This window comes from Frankliniella occidentalis, unplaced genomic scaffold (genome assembly GCF_000697945.3).
Source record: "Frankliniella occidentalis isolate FOCC.00 unplaced genomic scaffold, Focc_3.1 Scaffold904, whole genome shotgun sequence".
Lineage (NCBI taxonomy): Eukaryota > Metazoa > Arthropoda > Insecta > Thysanoptera > Thripidae > Frankliniella > Frankliniella occidentalis.
In genome coordinates, this window is record NW_026268010.1 from 18,801 (window position 1) to 21,358 (window position 2,558).

General features: G+C 46.1%; 1 protein-coding gene across 1 annotated transcript; it reads left to right on the forward strand.

The window, feature by feature from the left end:
- Nucleotides 1-1,466: 1,466 nt before the first annotated feature.
- LOC113205606 (magnesium-dependent phosphatase 1-like) lies at nucleotides 1,467-2,261 on the forward strand (the record flags this gene model as incomplete). The annotated part of the gene is given in 3 exon segments (XM_026421292.2): nucleotides 1,467-1,669; nucleotides 1,786-1,846; nucleotides 1,930-2,261. Coding segments are annotated over 3 exon segments (442 nt in total), but the record flags the coding sequence as incomplete, so codon positions are not given.
- Nucleotides 2,262-2,558: the final 297 nt, after the last annotated feature.

Genomic DNA, 2,558 nt, shown 5'->3' on the forward strand with positions numbered 1-2,558 from the left:
GCGGGAAGCGGGAGCGTGGGGGGGGAGGACAGGGTCGCGGGGCCTTCCCTTCCCCCTGCGTTCGTCCTCCTGGTATAGAACCCTTTCTGCTGCGTCCACAAAATATCCGCAGACTCGGATCGAACGGGGTCGTTGTCGAGGGCACGGGGGCACCGCGTGGGGCGCACGCTCCAAGGGGCGGGCACGCGGCGGCGCGTGCACTCGAGGGCCGCATCCGGCCCCGCTGCTCGCCGGCCCTTTCAACGAGACGTGCGCCGCTGCCGCGCTCCTCAGCCCTTAGCGAGCGCCGCATACAGCCGCCGCCACGGATGGGATCCAGAGACAGTTCAGTTCTGGGTTTTGAGTTGCGGGCGCGACGCGTGCATACAGAGCACCCACCGCACCGCGTCGCCGTCGTCGTGCTGGTGCAGCACGTCGTCGACGACACATACACACACACACGCGCGCGCGAGGATGCGATAGACTCACCGCCTCACCGGGACGCGAACCAGCGACATCACCGCCGCCGCCGCAGGGGCCGTCTTCCCTTACTTTGCTGCCCGTCACCTGCGAGAGGAAGTAAAGTGTCATCGTGGAGGCCGTCATTTAGAGAGGGGGAGAGAGGCACCCGGCTGTTCCCCTCCCCTACCCTCCTCCTTGTCGCATTTTTAAACTTCATTCACCGGCCCCCCGTCCCCGCATGTGTATGAATGAGACCGCGAGTCCCCGAGCAGCCCATGGAGCAGAGAGTAAAACAAGTACAATAAGTATGGAGAGAAGACCCTGTTGAGGGATTTAACTTTAAGTACTCTCTTTGTCTTTGAACACTTTTATTAGAATGATCACGGTCTTTGAAAGCGGCCCATTCACTTTTGTGAAAGTGGATCAACCATTAACGTGTTGAGTCCCACGTTGCCACATGTATGGCCACAACAGCATGTAAAATGGAACCCACCCGCCCTGCGTTAATAGAATAGTTTTTGTGTGTGTCTGAGTGTCTGAGTGTGATGAACTAAATTTTGTAATTTATAACGTAACTTTGCCACAAAAATATCTACGAAGCCAGGCACACAAGTTTCCATTTCTTTTCTGATAGGGCATGTTCATGCGAAACCTGACTCTTTGATTGAATCTAATGTGGTGCATTGTTTTCCCACAGCATTGTGCTTGAAATGGTCAAGTCAAAATTTGTCTAAATGCTCCAATTTTTAAGTGAGCGATTTGACAAGTAATTTGACTCTTCTTCATGGCAGTAGGCCTACATACCTTTGCATGGCGATGATGGCGATGCTGAGCTCAGTTGTGCACATTTGCTAACTCGAGTGACGCATTTTCTGTGAGAATTTAAATACAACAATTTGTAAAAATAAAATGTTTTAAGTCGCGTTAAACGAAACACCGTCATAACCACGTTTCGTTTCAACCACTGTTTCTTTCTCTTTCTTCACTTCTTCTTTTTTTTCTCTCTCTAGCCAGGCGCCATTATTTGCAGAAAGTTGATATGAGAAATTGTAGTGCACGTGATCATTCGGTACAGGTTTAGGTTATGTACAGTGTTTGGTGAATCGAGTCATAGAGTCTTTCGTCCTTTCGTTCGTTATTTTAAGGTTCTAGACTAGAGGAGAGGTGTGATCATCAACAATGTCAGAAGAAAGACATGTGAAACCAAAATTGATTGTGTTTGATCTTGGTAAGTAGTATTTACTCTCTGAAGAGGTGAGAGCGTACTGGCAATACTGGTCTGGAGAGAGCACTCTTGTTTAGAAATAATACTTCATTTCTGGTTCATTTCCCTCTTAATTTTAGATTACAGCCTTTGGCCTTTCTATGTTCAAAAGCATTTGGTGCACCCTCTCTTGCAAAACAAGTAAGTTTACACGTTTGATACTTATCCCTGAGTCAATCCGCATTAGACAGCAAGTTAGCATGACTTGTTTTTATCATTTCTAGAGGGGAAATATTCGACATGCGCCTAAGGCCAGTCAAGCCTTACCCTGAGGTACCAATGATACTCTCTGAATTGAATGAAAAGGGCTATGAACTAGCCATTGCCTCCCGAACAAGTGAAATCAGAGGAGCCAATCAGCTAATCAAACTATTGGGTTGGGATAAGTACTTTAAGTACAAGGAAATTTATCCTACCAGCAAACTTAAGCATTTTTCCAAGTTTTGTGATGCCTCTCACTACAAATATGAAGAAATGCTGTTCTTTGATGATGATCATAGGAACATACAAGAACTATCTGAAGTAGGAGTGACATGTGTCCTTGTCCCTGCTGGAGGTGTTACCAAGAATTTAGTTGAAGCAGGTCTTGAACTATTCGCCCAAAATGGATACAATTGGTATGAAGACTACTAAATCTGAACTTAGGCGGTGCGTGTGTGTCGCTGCTATGATGCCATTCTGAAAGACTGCGCTTTTCCAGTAATGCTCTAGACTTCACAATAAACCAATCTGTACTTTCAGAATGTTTACTGAACTTTTAAACATTTTAAAAAGTTGACAACTACTCATGACAATTTTAATTTTTTAGTACTTTCATTATGTTTACCTAACTTTTAAACATTTTACTATGTTA